Raw genomic sequence first — 14565 nt, 5'->3', positions numbered from 1 at the left:
GAGGTCAAGAAGGTGCAGGAGTTTAAGTATTTGGGGTCAACAGTCCAGTGTGATGGGGAGTGTAGGAAAGAGGTGAAGAGGCGAATGCAGGCGGGTTGGAGTGGGTGGAGAAAGGTGTCATGAGGAGATATATGGATGTGCTAAAAGAGGACAGAAGTTAATTGGGGTAAGAGTAGAGGATGCTGAGGATAGAGTTAGGTGGAAACAGATGATTCTACCTAGCCGAAAGAAGGAGATATGGCTAATGAATATTGTGGCTGACTAAAGTAGAGGCAGGTAAAAATATGAGGTAACCAAACTTGGCGAAAAAAATAATTTTTTAGCACCACCTACTAATGTCTACTTCTGTAATAATGCTACTTTGTGTTTCCATGTGATTGCAGGTAAAAAGAACTCAATCCTGATGCACAAAGTTCAGCATGATCTGAACTCTGGTGTGTTCAACAACCGTGAGAATGAGATGATCCAAGAGATAGTTAAATATGATCGTGAGATGGTTCAACAGGTGGATGTACCACAACCACAAGCCATGTCCATGACACCTCCTCCACCCGGTGGGATTTTCACTCCTCCAGGTTCCTTCACCCAGCCCCAGAATTCAGCAATTGCCTCTTTACAGCAGGCCGTAGCCTTGAATTTTTATCCCCCTGTGCAAGGGAACTCGATGGGGGCAGGGACCCTGCAGTCCCCCAGAATGGTGAGGAGATTCCAGGTAATGCAAAGTGTGTCCAGCCCTGTCGCAGCTTCTCCCTTGCAGTCTCAACTCCTTGCTTCTGGTGCCTTTGCTCCAGTCTTGTCCAGCCCTCCTATCCAGAGCCCACTGGCAGTTGGAGGACGATCATTCCAGTATGGATCCAGCGCTGTGGCTCGTCCCACATCAGGCTCCCAGCTTTCTCTAGCCCAGCAGCACATAGCCAGCCCTGCACACTGGCCCAGCACACATAAGAGTATCCATTCCTTGCAAATGGGCAGTCTGAGCCAAGACGCCAGGGCACTGTCAGCCTCACAGCCATCACTGCCTCACGAGGGGGCACATTCTGGTGCCCTTAGTCCACCCCACTCTACACGAGTCTCCTCCACTTCCATTGGACCCCCTCAGACCCCATCAGGTCACACAGGCATCTGGAGTGCTATACCACACCGGGTTGTATTGCCCCACCAGATGTCTGTGGGGGCATTCCCTGTAGCATCCCTGCCTGGTCCTGTGCAGGGTTTTGGAGCTAGTGTAGGGCTGGCAGTAGGGGGTGTAGGAACAGGTCTTGGGGCTGACTCAGGACTACCCAAGAAGGACTCTATAGTGAGCCTTCCTGAGACAGAGCACATCAAAGTCAGATCCAGGCTGTCCTCAAACTTGTGATCCTAATTAAACCTCTGTTGTACTGACTCGCCGAGTGGCTTGACTGCAGGGACATGGAGGGGTTTCAGTTCTCCCTCCTGCAGTTTCTCTTCTCTCTACCCACTTCGGTTTGATTATTCGAATGTATGAATACTGAATGAGTGGCAGCAGGAACAATCTGAGCGGAGACTGTTCTAACATAAAGTCAATATGGTGATTTTTGATTCTGCAGCATTGAGATGTTTCTACTCAGACAGATTACAATAGATGCACAGAACAGTAGTGGCAAAATAGCATCTTCCCATCTCTGCCTTCTATATTTAATGTATTTCATAACATAGTCAACATATGGGCATATCTGCTTTACGTTTATGGAACCAGGAAGATGACTATAAAATTTTGACTTTGAAAATAAAATTTGGCATTGAAAACACAACCTAAAGTGAAAAAGCAAACACTGGCATTAAAATACTGAAAAACAATGTACTGGCATTAAAGTATTAGAACTGAAAAATGAGAAATAAATCTTATTCTCTTTTTTGTTTTATATCTTTTAAATTCTGATATGGTGTCCCTCTGTTTTTTGTTGACGTCAGTCTTTTTCAGTGAGACACTTTAATTTACATTCAATGCCAGCATTTAAAGTCACCATCTGGGCTCTATACGCTTCCCTTTTACTGACCTCATTGAATGCAAATTTGAGGTCTGGTGGGACTGAAAGAATACTAGGGACCTCTCTCTGACATCAGGAGTTGGCATTTTAATGGGGGTTATCACCTATATCTGCCATATTTTGTCATTAGACTGGATGTATAAGAATCTCCTCACAAAGGCATAATAATTGTGGTTTCATAAAAAGTCACAAAAACGGATGATTAAATTAGTGTGGTTTTCTTTTTTTATTATTCCTTCAAAAAATTCTACTGACCAAATGTGTAAGCACAAATTGGATAACATTCACCAATGAGAGACAAACACAGTCTCCTTTAACTACCTTTAATATCTAAGCCATATATTTCCCCATACTATTGATATGAATGGGTGAATACGTTTTAATATAAATCAAACTAGGGTTTTCAGAATTGAGTTCTGAAACGACAGCTGTGGGAGAGATTGTCTTGTTCCAGTCAAATTGATTTCTATAGGAAATGTCTGCATGTTTGTTTAACTTAAAAGTGCATTAATCAATTTTGTTGATATTACGAGTAAAACAAATAATGACATATAATGCAATGAGACTGATGGACGCATAGAGAATGATCACTCAACTCTGCATCTCTATGGAGCTTGTTTGCCTCTTTTAACTTATTGTTTTGAACCTACAAATATTTGGTGTGGTATAATTCAGTTCTCAGCAGTCCTTTTTCCAGCCTGAATAAGCATCTGATTTCAAGCAAAAAAGCTACTCTAAACTATGTGTGATTTGCACATCAACAACAAAGACAAAGTTAAGTGAAAATCCCCTGTTAGTTTAGTAAACTCAAGTTAAAGTCAGATTTGTTTGGGATGATGCATTTGCTCCCATCAGCTGGATGTGCAAGTAAACGTTTTTTTTGTTATCACTTTTGCTATATTAACTTTTAAAGTGATAATTTGTTACAACTGTCTTGTTATGTAATTTGACCCAAAATTGATTTATGCAACTTAAAAATTCATCAGTAAACTAGAGCTAATAATAGTATATCTTACCAACACAACACCCCCTTTTAAGAGTAATGGGTTTAAGGACTGTCATGTGAGTGGTAATATCTCACACTTTGGGAAAGTATTCTATTGTATTTTTAAAGTGATAATTCACTTTAAGTTAATTGCTATGAATTTTATACAAGTCACAATGTAAATTCAAACTCAATCAAAATTCAGATCCATTCTTTTCTAACCAATTCACATTTCTTGCAAGAAATGTGAGTTTACTGACTCTCTGGATGCCAAAGTCAATTCATACATTCAGCCCAACTGTAAAAACTACAGCTTTGATCAGCAGCCAAGAACAGTGCAGATACTTTGCAGGATATATTGCAGTGTACCTCTGTCATTAATGCCTCACTGAGAGTTCATTAGATGCTGCTGATTTGTGTGCAAAAGCATCAGGATGGGAACCTTTTTTCCCCAGACCTGAAATTCTATTTACCTCATTTCACTAATGTCTGAGCCATTACTGGGTAATGAGAGTGGAAATTGGATTCCCTCGAGTCTGCTTGGGATCGTTGTTATTCTCCTTCGATTGGGTTTCATTATACACTGCCAATAATGAGTTCCTCTCCTATAATCATTTTGTATTGTCACTGTTTATTTTCAGTTCAGTTTCCCACCCTGACCATCCCAAAGCGGACAAAGTTGATGATTTTAAGTGTTTTTATAAGTCTGTTGTGTTTTTGTTTTATGCCCAAATTATGCCCTATGGAAACTCTTTGGATGCTCAAAAATAATTAATATAGAGGCTTGCTATGAGAATAGTGTACTGAACTTGGACTAAGAAATACATTCAGTCACAAAATTAATTTAGAGACATTTTGTTACATCAGTGGAAAGCATCTAATGTGAGAGAGAATGAAAGGAGATTTAAGCAAGATCAGTTGATTAAATAAAGAGGGTTAATAGCTGAAATGAAATTAAAGCAGATATTGGTCAATCAAGCTCAATGATCCAAAACCATCCCCACAAATGAACAGAGTCAAACCAAAGTGTCAAAGCCTGGAATCGTTTCTGTGCCAATGTTAAGATATGAATGTTATGTCACACAGACTGAGTTCTTCGCACTGACTGATGTACAGATCAGAAAATACACTAAACCCATTCAGTCATGATTTCACATGGTCTGAAAGCAAAGTTTAGCAAACAAAGCAATAACTGTTTGAGAAAGTTTTTTTTTGCAGACGATGTTCTGTTGTACCCTGTAGGTGTTAAAGGAGATGCACTATTTCAAGCTTTAGATTGAGTTCCCAAACTACTGAGAATTTGTTTAAAGTCTGGTTTTGGAAGAACTTGAACTGAGATTTAGATTTAAAACACTTTTCAGTGACAATACGTTGACATAGTTGTTATTTCTATGTGTTAACATAGTATGCATCATGCAAACCAGACTACTTATTTATTTAGGCTAGTTTACTGTAACTGTAGACATACTAAAAAGAAAATGGACTAGCTTTTTAATCTATGACAAAATGCATATTATCTGGATGTAAACAGATATTACTGTAGTATAATAATTAAAGCAAAACAAACCAAACTATTTGCATTACAATATCACTTGTTTTTCTACTGTTGCTCCCCATACCACCCAGGTTTTGTATATACTGCTGTGACATTTGCTATGAGGTCTGCATGGTTTCTTTTTTGTACGTTTTTCCCCCCATTTTTTCAATCTTACGTAACAGTCCATTTGTTAATCTTTTACTTGTGACTAATGCTGCATTTTGATTTTTCCCCCTTCTATGCCATCAGCTAATTATGTAGCATGTTGCCCAGACGTCTGTAAATGCACTTTCCTCTCCTTCTGGACAAACATGTTTAGTTTTATGTCAGCATTACAACAACTCAGCTGTTCAGTGTTTTCAGTTCAGCCTCCGGGCTATGGTGAGGATGGCATCTGTGCCACACACATAAGATGCGGCAGCAGCAACATCAACAGCATAATTTGTATTTGCCAAGTTTTGTCCTTTCTAAATACCTTTTTCATTTATCCTGCCTGTAATATTATAGCTTCTACAGAGCTAAAACTATTTCCTATTCAACTTTTTATTCACAAGTATTTTTAGGATTGTTAATGCGGTAAATCATGGAGAAACAGAAAATATAAAATGTTCACCTACAAGGGCTGTTCATTTGAATCAAGCAAGAATAATATTTTGGTGTCCAACTTTGTGACAAATGTACATTTATGCGAATGAGTTCAGATTTGTTTTCTCTTATTGACCAATAACAACAGCATTGAGAAAAATATGCCTTTTTTCATACTAGCTGTTACTGTATAGAGTGCCCTAAGGATGATTTATTCATTTATTTTTTTGTAGGCCAGTCCGGAGATTGTAAATATCAAGCATGTTTGATATTTATGATTTAAAAACAGATAAACTCTGAGCCAGTCAGGAGCATTAACATCATGTCTGTAAACCCCTCACACTACAGGATCTGTTTCTACACAAAACCAGGCATAATCAAAAACCTGCGGACTTCAGGGTGAGAGAACCAGAAATGCAAAAATGCTAACTCAGTTCCAGGTTGTCGGAGTCACTACTACGGCACTCTATTTTGCAGGATACAATACAATATGATTGAATATCAAACAGCAATTAGTCAGCATTCATATATTTTTTCCCCTTTACATGCCTAATTTTTGTTGACACACCTCTTTCTTGCTTTCATTTGCAGATCCCAGACCCGTTAGTGTGAGCAATAGCGCATAGCACTCAATAAAACTAAGTTAATAAGTACTGTACAAAGCCAATATCTATCAATAAGTTAATACACTACAGACAAATGTACACTAGCAAACACACTTCACTAGTAATCTTGAACCTGAACCAAATAATCTCTGAAATCAAACACTGGCAGTGCTGTTACATGTGTCTAGTGTCATGGACCCGTTTTTTTTTTTTTTTTTCCTTTTATAAATGGAGCCACTTTACATTTGTCTCATCTAAAACCTGTACTGTGCATACCTAGTGCCTAGCATACATTGTAGTCTCCACATACATGTACTATATTCTTTGTGTATGTGGCTGTAAAAACTGCTAGCTTCTTCCAATGCAAATATCACTGTCAGTTATACTGCAATACATGTAAAACAGAAAACAATAAATTGTATTTGAATAGAGTGTGATTCCACAGCTTTATGTTTACATAATTAATTTTAGGTAAGCATGTTGGAAAAGCACAAAAGGTTGATCAGTTTATCAGGCGTAAACAGTTATGCATATTCCTCATAGAAACAGAACTTCTTAATGCAATAAAGGCATGTACTGTAATGGTGAATGCCTCCGCCTTCTGTTAGTGATGTTATTCCTGTGTCAGTGGCCTCTGAATCTTTGTTCCTGATTGTTTTCATTCTTACTGATTGAAATTATTTCATTATTATTTCAAGCATAGCAAAAGATTACAATATTTCATTTGTGGCATATCAGATCAACCTGTTGAGTATGTGAATGCTTTCGTTAGAAAATATGACACCTGTAAAGCCTACTTACTGTATGTGTTAAATATTTTAGAAATGCATTTCATTATATCTTGCATGCAGTATTATGATGTCTATCCATCCCTCAATCAGAATCAAGAATATAGAAGGACCTGGAATCCTAAAGAAATGTCCCACTCTTCAAGAAATTAATTTTCCAGGATATTTTCAAGTGACATACAGTAAGGCTAATATGTCTGATGGACATACTGGCCTTACTGTTACATAGGCTAACCAGCTTCTCTACACACTCTACCATGTAAACATTTTTAATGGACTGATGATAGATTCTTATCCATCATACAATACCATTGGGGAGGGTTTGATTAGTTTGTTTCATTAATATCCAGAAATAGAATCAGAATCCAGTGAGAATCCAATTGAGCCAATGGGCAAAGTATGAAATCAGTGGACTAGTTAGTAAATCTTTTTTTTCCTGCTCTTGACTCTTGTCACTCCAGAGTTTAACTGTAAAATTTTGATTTTTGAAAACACTCAACAATAGTCCAATGAAACATGACAATGAATTTGAAAAGGCTACTGTGTGTAAAATTTGACTAATGACTCTTGATAAGGCATTTTATGGAATGATACTTTGTTTTGTTTTGTTTGTGTGTGTGTGTGGCTGCTCTTGCAGAGCATTCCCTGCACATATGGGAGAAATGGTCTTGAAAGGGGAAAACGAAAAGACTACAAACACAACTGAAGTTAAAATTCAAAGAACAAAAGGTTCTGTAGTTTTAATTAAAGTGGAATAAGAAGGGAAGTGACATCTCCACTGATTCTATAAGTATTTTTTTGTTATTATTATACAGTAATGATGGCTCATGGGAATGTTGAATAGTCCTAAACATTAGGAGCAAGTGACACCGAGTTATGCTGACTTGGCTGCTATCTTCTAAAGTAAGAAGGTAAAATCAATAGCAACAATTATACTTGTCACATTCTAAGTTAGCAACGTGCCAGAACATTTATACACATTTGACAACATTTCTGTCTCCCTCAAATATTGTGTCAGGTACATAGGTACTACATAGGTATTAAGTATGTAGCTAACTAGATAAATTAGCTGAGGAACCAACAACAATAGAACATAGAATTAGTTTGGAAAGGTGTTCATCTCATTAAAAGTAACTATTTGCTGATAAATCCTGCTGTTCCCTACAGATAAAAAAAAAGAATCTGAATCTGTTTGGAACTATCATCTGAAGCTACTTGAGTCACACAACCCACTACCCTTTTTGAGCACTCAGTGCTATAACTCTTCTATTTTAAGGGCTCTGGATTTAGTAGATTACAGTAGTCCACAGGCACAGTTGTTAATGTCCTAAAATGATATGTTCACTTAGAAAATATTAATTCAATTAGATTTAAACATTAAAAGGAAAGAAAAACATTGGCTTTTTTTTAACAGATCCAGTTTGCTGACACCAGATGTTTGCACTGTTACTATGTGTTGTTAATCAACTTATCACTGGCCATCAGTCAAAGTCTGACCAAGGAGACTAATACCCAACATGAACACACGCGTACCAGAACTGTACCGCCTATCTCTGTCTGCTTCATCACTATGCTGCCTACCACCTGCCTACTCTTCCCTGCTGACAGGGAATTCCAGCCTGATTTGCTCCCTCCAAGTCCATCTGTACACTCTGCTGCCTTGCTAGTGCCACTAAGTGCTAGCCATTCACGGCGCCATGGGGCAAGAGATAGGCTGGGAGTGCCCAGGAGCCTGGCAAGGAAATCAAAGTGCTCTCAGTGCCAGTAAGTGGTTCAGATATCAATGAGTGGCTTCCAGGTCTGGTATGCCTGGTAGGTAGTGACCAACACTTCTGTAGTGTCCACTTTCTGATGATACTGTTGCTACAATAAAGAGCTTCCTAAAAACCCAACACTACTGTTTATGCTAAATGTGACAGACTAACTTCTACAGGTGTGGCATCATGTGACACACCGTAGCCCGCTACTCGCATATTATTGTATCAGCAAACATGTAATTTAAAGTCTTGTGCATCTGTCATGCCAAATATTCACTGGTTTTTCAATTTTGAACAGAGCATATTTTATCTGCTATTTCAGTCACATTGTCCATTAGTTTTACCAGCTTGATTTTATTTGTGGTTACAGTTGGCTTGAGCCTATATCCCTGCATGCTTTAGGTGCGAGTCCCAAAAGGGCCTCGCTGTACCACAAATAGAGAGTCACATTCACACTTATGAGTAACTTGGGCCTCCACTTGATGCAGTCTAGCTGAACTGTTGAAGTAGACCAACTTCACACAGAAACACAATAACCTGGCCTCATTTGCTATGCTGCTGCTTCATTTCCAGCTTTCAAGACAATCAAATTAAAAATTCAAATCAAAGTCAGATGTTAAGTTTCACTAAACAGGTCACTCATAGGCGGTTTGAATTCTAGACCCCTTGGCTGTCAGAGTGACTTTATTTAATGTTTGGATCAGGGTCCAAAAGTCAAAGGGTAACTAACACTTTACAATAAAGGTACATTAATTAATAAGCATTAACTAATAGGTAACTAATTCATTTATTAATCATTTACTAATGTTTTTCATGTTAATTAAAGTATTAACTCATATTAAAGTTTTTAATGACTGCTAACAGTTAACACATTAATAAGCATTAACTAAAAATTTAATACAATAATAAGCATTAAATAACTTAAATGTCTCTTAACACTAGTAAATAGTCGATAAAGATATTAACATGTATTTCATGAAGTTCATCGCTTAGCAGTTTCATTAGAAGAAGGCTGTTTTAATGTTCATTTAAGAGTAATAATTGTCCACAATCCTCCACCCTATGACTTCCCTTCATATGTCCTCACTCCACCTTCTTCTAAGATGGTATCTTTCAGCTTCTGATTGACTGAATACACATGATCCAGTCGTCCAGCAGTGGGTAGGGTATAGATAGTTGGAAAACATGCACAGCGGTAGCTCTCGAGGACCTGACTTACCCACCCCTGCTGCGTACTGTAAGCATTACTTACTCATAATTATGCATTTATGAATGCTCTATAAAAGTGTGTCACAGTGGTGAATAGCCATTACTTAACCATTTGTTAATGCGCTTTGTGATGCTTATTGTAAAGTGGGAAACATACATGCCTGAACTAATGCTTTATAAATGTATAATGGGAATGAATGAAAATGGGAGAAGCTCCCTTTTAAAGTTAATGGACATGTATCTGACACTGCAAAACACAGATAATGATACATAAAGCAAAACACAATGGGTTCAGTATCTGTAGCTTCATTAAGGTTTAACACCAGCACCATTTTGTTGTTTAAGTACTGGGTTCAATAAAGACAAAACATTACAATTTGTAATAGCCTAAATCACATTGTAACTTAGATGAAGCTTACATTTTGTGACCAAATCATTTAGAAAAGCAGGACATTCCTAATGGTTCACTTACTTTTTCTAGAAGTAACCACATTAAAATAAAGATAAAAATAACACCAGTAAATATCCTGTCTAAACCTGACTGCCTTGTACATCAAGACAGAACTTTTATTACTTATTCGGAATATGCAGAGGCCCCAGAGTACAGAGACTAATTTACACTGCAAAGGACATTTTATAATAGCAGGCGCATCCCATGTTCCTTTGAAAGTTACTGTAAAGCAAGGACAAGGAATATTGCTATTTTAATGACATCATCATATACAGAGGCAGATCTATCTGCCAGGCATAAAAAATAGATATGTGGCCTCAAAGTGGAAAAGAAAAAGTTTGTGCTTCCATTTATCAACAGACGCACATGACTGATGGGCTGTCCAATGTACGTTATTTTCAATGCCATCCCCTACTCGACCTTTGCACTATATACTGTATTTCCCTTATACTAAATAATCAACAAGATGTGTTCATCTTTGGAGAGGACCGCTAGTGGAAGTTATCCAACTGCCTCCTACACGCTCTGTGAAATTACTGAAGACTGGAACAGTGTAGCACTGTGAACCAACGGCAGACATCACTGATCACCAGTCCCATCAACCTACAGAGCAACTGCAATGTGCTGTAAGTGCATCTTCAATATCCTGTTTACTCCCTCAGCCAGCGTCAATGGAAAATTACAGGAATTTTCATCTCAACAAAAACGGCTGTTGTGCAAGTTCCTTCACCTGCTGCTCTGCACTAACGCTGCTACATGTTCTGTCATTTTACAATTTTAACTGCAACATTTTAAAGCTAATTCATAGCCATCTGACCCCCTCCTGTGACATGAGCCACAGATACTGACTGAACCACTTATACCCTCAGCCTCCACCATCCACCAGTACAGCTCAGGTCATGTAGAGCAGAACATTTAGGCAACTGCCTAAAAATATATATTAAGTATGTGAGATACTGAGAGCACTTTACAGGACAGAGCTCTTAAAAAGATGAGGGGAAAGAAGAGACAAGCTGGGGTTGTATGCATATGTCAGCAAACTGACGCTCCTCGCCCCATCTTTGCTCCTAAAGGGCTCGGCCTTTCCTAGATGCCACTTTAGAATAGATTAGATTCAACTGTATTGTCATTACCCATGTACAAGTACAAGGCAATGAAATACAGTTTAGCATCTAACCAGCAGTGCAGAGTGCGCAGTATCTACAGTATGAACAGTCAGAGCTAATTTACCAATAAATATGTAGGGTAATGTACAATATACAACAGACTATGGATTTAAATTACAGTAATGGATAATGTACATAAAGCTATAGAACATTAGTGCAATGGGATGACATGGAATGAAATAGTGCAGAATAAGATAAGTTACATGAGTGAACAGTTCAGTGGATGTAAATAGTGCAAAGATAAAGAAATATACAGTATCTGCAATTGTACAGTGTGTAAATGAATACAGAGCAGTATTCTGTGAGTAGAGTATGTTCAAACTAGAGAAATGCATTTTCTGTCGAAAATGCGTGTGGATGCTGATATGCTGAAGGACCGCCCTGAAAATGCCTGAAATCAATTGCTGAAACAGCTAAATGATGAGAAGAAATGGCTGAAGTTCTTTGTTGAAATAGCTGAAGGATGAGATGAACAAAATGACTGTGCACGTCACTAAGCTTGGACGCAAAATGGACAATGAAACAGCTGGAAGGAACAGTCATTGCAGAGCATCGTGTGCAGCTGACAATCTAGTGTACATAGAAAGAGCACACAACCTGAAACAGAGGACTGATACAATCCACAAGGTTCAGAGAATGACAACAAGCCAACAAGACATCAGCCATAGTTTCACTGAAGAACATTTTTGAACGTGGTATGGCTTACATAGCTATCAGCAGAGTGACCTTCCTTAGTGGAGGGCACCTACTGGACATAGATGAGACATGATCGTATTTGAATCCAGAGATCACATCAGCCCTGGAGACCACGAGACAATCCAGATAGCAAACTTTGTGTGGACCAGATCCGGCCCAGACTCACAATTGTTTTACGGCTGACATCTGGTTTGGAATGATGGTCCTTAACTGGCCCACACCCGGCAGTTAGATAACAAACCTGATCTGGCCCAGATGTACCTCTGTCTTATGGCTCACATTTGGTTTGGAATGACGGTCCTTGACTAGCCCACATCCGGCGTCTAGATAGAAAACCTGATCTGAACCGGATCTGGCCCAGATGCACCTCTGTCTTATCCTCAAATTTGGTTTGGAATGACGGTCCTTGACTGGCCCACATCTGGCAGCTAGATAGCAAACCTGTCCTGGGCAACATCCAGCACATGGTGCACCTAATCTTACAGCTCATATGGTTTGGAATGATGGCCATCCAAATTTAGATTTACCACTGATTTGACTCAGTTAATCATTACCTTTAGAAACATATATTAAGCTAAAAAAAAAATTAATAAAACAAATCCTATCATGTATGTTATATGATTTATTACTTACAGTACTTGTAAGTAAAAGTAAGTAATATTGTCCCAGTTCACAGGATTTTGCTTTAATCCACAAACAGCGATAAAGCATTTGCATCAAAACTGCAAATATTTTTTTCCCCAAAAGTTTGCAATTAAAGATAAAATGTAACATTTTTTATGAACAGCAATAATGTATAAACCTCTTGGACAAACACTCAAACAGGTGTGGTATATTTAAAACAATGAACAGTTCAGTTTATTCTACACATTAGATATACTTTATTTTTGCAAGAGAAATGCTGCTGATTCCGCATCCACACAATAAATAATTGGGTAAGAAGCATCCACACCAGATCACTTCAGTGTTACAGGTAACAGAAGTGTATTGCATTAGTCCCAGGAGGAGAGGTGAGAAGGAATGAGGTGTGTGTAGTGGTATAGGAAGGCAGAGGAGGGTCAACGGGGGACAGAGTTCAGTAAGGAGACAGCTGTGGGGAAGGAGTTGTTCCTGAGTCTACCGATTTTAGTCCAGAGGCTCCTGAAGGGCCTCCCAGAGGGTAGGGGGTCAAACTGTTTGTGAGCAGGGTGAGAGGAGTCCTTGAGAATGCTGCGAGCACATCAGAGACAGTGTTCCCTGTGGACACCCTCAGTAGCTGGAAGTGGAGTCCTTGTGATGCGTTGAGCAGTTTTCACCACCTGCTGCAGCACCTTGTGGTCGCAGACAGAGCCGTTTCCATACCAGCCTGTGATACAGCTGGTCAGGATGCTCTTGATGGCACAGCTGTAGAGGTTCACCAGGATGGCTGAAGACAGGTAGTTCTTCTTCAGTGTCCTCAGGAAGAAGAGGTGCTGGTGAGCCGTCTTAACCAGGCTGCGGGTGTTGGTGGTCCAGGACAGATCTTCTGAGATGTGGGTTCCCAGGAATTTGAAGCTGGAGCAACGTTCAACAGCCATCCTGTTAATATGGATGGGGCTGTGTGTGTCTCCTTTCTCCCTCCTGTAGTTCACAATGAACTCCTTGGTCTTCTTGGTGTTGAGGAGCAGGTTATTGTCAGCACACCATACAGCCAGGTGCTGTACCTCCTTCCTGTAGGCTGTCTAATCATTGTCGCTGATAAGGCCGATCACCGTGTTGTCTGCAAACGTTATGATGGTGTTGGAGCCATGCACAGGCCTGCAGTTGTGGGTGAAAAGAGAGTAGAGGAATGGGCGCAGCACACAGCCCCTGTGGTATACCGGTGTTGAGGATAATGGTGAAAAAGCAGGTGCTGTCTGACCTAACATGCTGAGGCCTGCTGGTCAGAAAGTCTAGAATCCAGTTGCAGTAGAAGGTGCTGATGCCCAGGTGGCCAGGTTTGGCCTTTTGTACCAAATCATCATTACAGTCACCTGTTGACATCACCTGTTTCAAATAGAATCATCATTTCATTGTTTTAACACATTACCAGCCCTGAAATGCAGCAGTTTTTTTGGAATGTACTATGACATCAGAATTGAACCGTTTATTTCAAACAAACAATAAAACTGATGAGGTATTACAAATAAAAAATGTGCTGCTTTATCGTTTTCAATGTAATGCAGGACACATGATTGACAAATCACTATTTTAATTTTACATACTGTCCCAAACCTTTCTGATTTGAGGTTGTATAACATTAAATTTTAGATGTGTTAGAAGGCGATTTTATATTTGATAGAGTCATGCTAGCAGTTTCACTCTGCTTCCACTGCTTATGCTAAATTAAACTACCATATTCTGGCTTTCAAATGTTTTGTTGCAAATAGTCACAAGAAACGTGTTGAGAAATCAGTAACGGGGACAGAGTTCCACTTCGAATCAGATGCCAGCAAGGTGGAGACAAGGTACTGGTATAGGCTGGTATTATTAAAGATGAGCTAGTTGGTCCTTTCTGGGTTGAAGATGGACTCAAATACAACTCCCAAACCTAATGTCAGTTTCTTCAAAACACTTTCTTCAAGCAATGGTACAGGAAAAAGCCTCAATCTTTCAAGAAGACCATGATTTTAATGCAGGACAATGCTCCATTGCATGCATCGACGTGCTCCAGGCTAGCCAGAAAGGGCCTTAAAGATGGACGAATAATGACATGGCCCCCTTACTCACCTGACCTAAACCCTACTGAGAACTTGTGGGCCCTTCTTAAACAGATTTAC

The 14565-nt window shown here is 39.1% G+C and overlaps 1 protein-coding gene across 1 annotated transcript in view; it reads left to right on the top strand.

Annotated features, from left to right (window-relative positions):
* Positions 1 to 1844, top strand: part of hcn2b (hyperpolarization activated cyclic nucleotide-gated potassium channel 2b) — a 43842-nt gene extending 41998 nt beyond the window's left edge. The window contains exon 8 of the mRNA XM_020612262.1: positions 384 to 1844. Coding sequence (XP_020467918.1) covers positions 384 to 1357 — 974 coding nt within the window. The 3' untranslated portion in view covers positions 1358 to 1844. The remainder of the gene's footprint in view (positions 1 to 383) is intronic.
* The last annotated feature ends 12721 nt before the right edge of the window (positions 1845 to 14565 follow it).

This window comes from Monopterus albus, unplaced genomic scaffold, assembly GCF_001952655.1.
Source record: "Monopterus albus unplaced genomic scaffold, M_albus_1.0 scaffold122.1, whole genome shotgun sequence".
Classification (NCBI taxonomy): Eukaryota; Metazoa; Chordata; class Actinopteri; order Synbranchiformes; family Synbranchidae; genus Monopterus; species Monopterus albus.
The sequence above is the reverse complement of the archived record's forward strand: the minus strand, read 5'-3'. Positions and strand labels throughout refer to the sequence as shown.